The sequence below is a fragment of the Gavialis gangeticus genome, unplaced genomic scaffold (genome assembly GCF_001723915.1).
Source record: "Gavialis gangeticus isolate Ggan-Ray unplaced genomic scaffold, GavGan_comp1, whole genome shotgun sequence".
Lineage (NCBI taxonomy): Eukaryota > Metazoa > Chordata > Crocodylia > Gavialidae > Gavialis > Gavialis gangeticus.
Genome location: NW_017729029.1, coordinates 34,376,139 through 34,378,025, shown reverse-complemented (window position 1 = coordinate 34,378,025; position 1,887 = coordinate 34,376,139). Strand labels below are relative to the sequence as shown.

General features: G+C 39.3%; 1 protein-coding gene across 1 annotated transcript in view; it reads right to left on the bottom strand.

The window, feature by feature from the left end:
* Nucleotides 1–1,887, bottom strand: part of BRWD3 (bromodomain and WD repeat domain containing 3) — a gene marked incomplete at its 5' end in the record, with an annotated part of 122,000 nt that overhangs the window by 35,406 nt on the left and 84,707 nt on the right. Inside the window, one exon of the mRNA XM_019521031.1 lies at nt 1,158–1,269. Coding sequence (XP_019376576.1) covers nt 1,158–1,269 — 112 coding nt within the window. The remainder of the gene's footprint in view (nt 1–1,157; nt 1,270–1,887) is intronic.

Genomic DNA, 1,887 nt, shown 5'->3' with positions numbered 1-1,887 from the left:
TAATGTACTTTGAGGGATAAATCTGAGCTATTAAAACACATGGCAGGTTTTTATATTAGCTATAATTATTCAGTTTAAAGGCAACACTGAACATGGCAATGGGTAGGACAACTACGATTCTTTTAAATGTGCATTATTCTGTATCTTTAAAAATCGAGACTCATTTGCTGTACATGCAATGAGCATTTTAAAAAAACAGGCAAACAGAATTCTGTGCACAAAACATGTACTGAACAATAATACTGAAAATACAGTCATGTCATATGAACTCCCTCACCTAGAATATTGGGTTCAGTTCTGGTACCCCTTCTCAAGAAAGAGTAGAAATAAAAGGGGTCCAGAAACAGGCAAGGACAATGAGAAGCATGGAAAGACTTCCATTTCAGAAGCAATTGCAAAGAAGAGGATTCTTTAGAGAAGAGACTAATAAATATGGGATATGCCCACATAAAAAAAAATGGATGAGCTACAGATAGAAGAGCTTGAGAAGAGTGAGGACATTCAGTTAAACTCAAAAAGCATTCTAGCTAAAAATGATAGAAAGAAAAGCAAAAACCTTAAACCCACACAATTAAACTGTGGAACTCAGTGCCCAAAAATAATTTGGGCCACAGCAGACTACAATCTGGGGGAGGTAGTTGGTGGGGGGTGGAAAAATCTGCCTTCAAATGAAAATATATTCAGTTACATTAGATGGTTTTAGTAAAATAAAATAAAAAACCTTTATGCTTCAAAGTCTGAAATCCACTAGCAAGGACAGGGGAGAAAACTCCCCAGTGTATAAGGTTATTTCACAGCTGACTACCAAAGGGGTTCTCCCAGGGTGCTGACCACTGCCAAAAACATGATGTGGGATTAAGCAGATCACTGGTCCAATTTAGTATGGCAATTCTCATACATCAAAAACAAGGACCTCAGTGCAGTTGTCTAGCACTAACTAATATCAAATTCCATTTAGAAAAATCCATTCCCTGCACTGCAATCCATCGCATAATTAAAGTTTGATAATTAGGTAGATAACAGAGGAAGATTGGCTGTTCCTTTATCTAAAGAAACAGAATTCTCTCTCCCTCCATCATACGTAATGTAAGGATATATGTAAACATGCAGAAAAATAGACCCACGCTGACGTATACAACTACTACAAGAATCCTTACTGAACACAGTAGCACTGGAAGGCACTATCAGGATATTCTGCCTGGAAAGGCTGCTGACTCTCCACAGTTCCAAACCACCAAGCATCATCTATTATACTGCGAAACCTATCCCCTGCAATAAAAATGTGAAACTTAGCAATAGAGAGTAATACAAATGATAATCAACTTCTTATTAAAAAGTTAAAGTATATGTATAATTTACAAAAATATGCATCTCTAAGTAAAGTCACAAAATCTTATACCATAGTAGAGCATCTATAAACAGGAGCCAAAAACCCCATAGGGAACTTTACTTTTCTGGTGACTGACAGCAGATTCTTCCTAACATCATACCACAATCCAGCAGTAAATTCCTTTGCTCATCCTAGACTTATCAATTTTCTCTTCTGAAGTTGCTTACTCCCTTGCACTACTGCCATTGGGTCATTCACCTTACCACTGAGTAGCTCAAGTACTTCCAACAGTCACAGAATCATAGAATCAATGAGTGGGAAGGGACCTAGACAGATCATCTAGTCTGACCCCCTTGCATGGGCAGGAAGGAGCACTTGGGGGTGGCAGGGGTCATAAGACCCCAGCCAGGTGCCTATCCAGTCTCCTCTTGAAGATTTCCAGGGAAGGTGAGAGCACCACCTCTCTGGGGAGCCTATTCCAGGCTCTGGCCACCCTTACAGTGAAGTAGTTCTTCCTAATATCTAACCTAAACCTATCCTCCCTCAGCTTGTGGCCA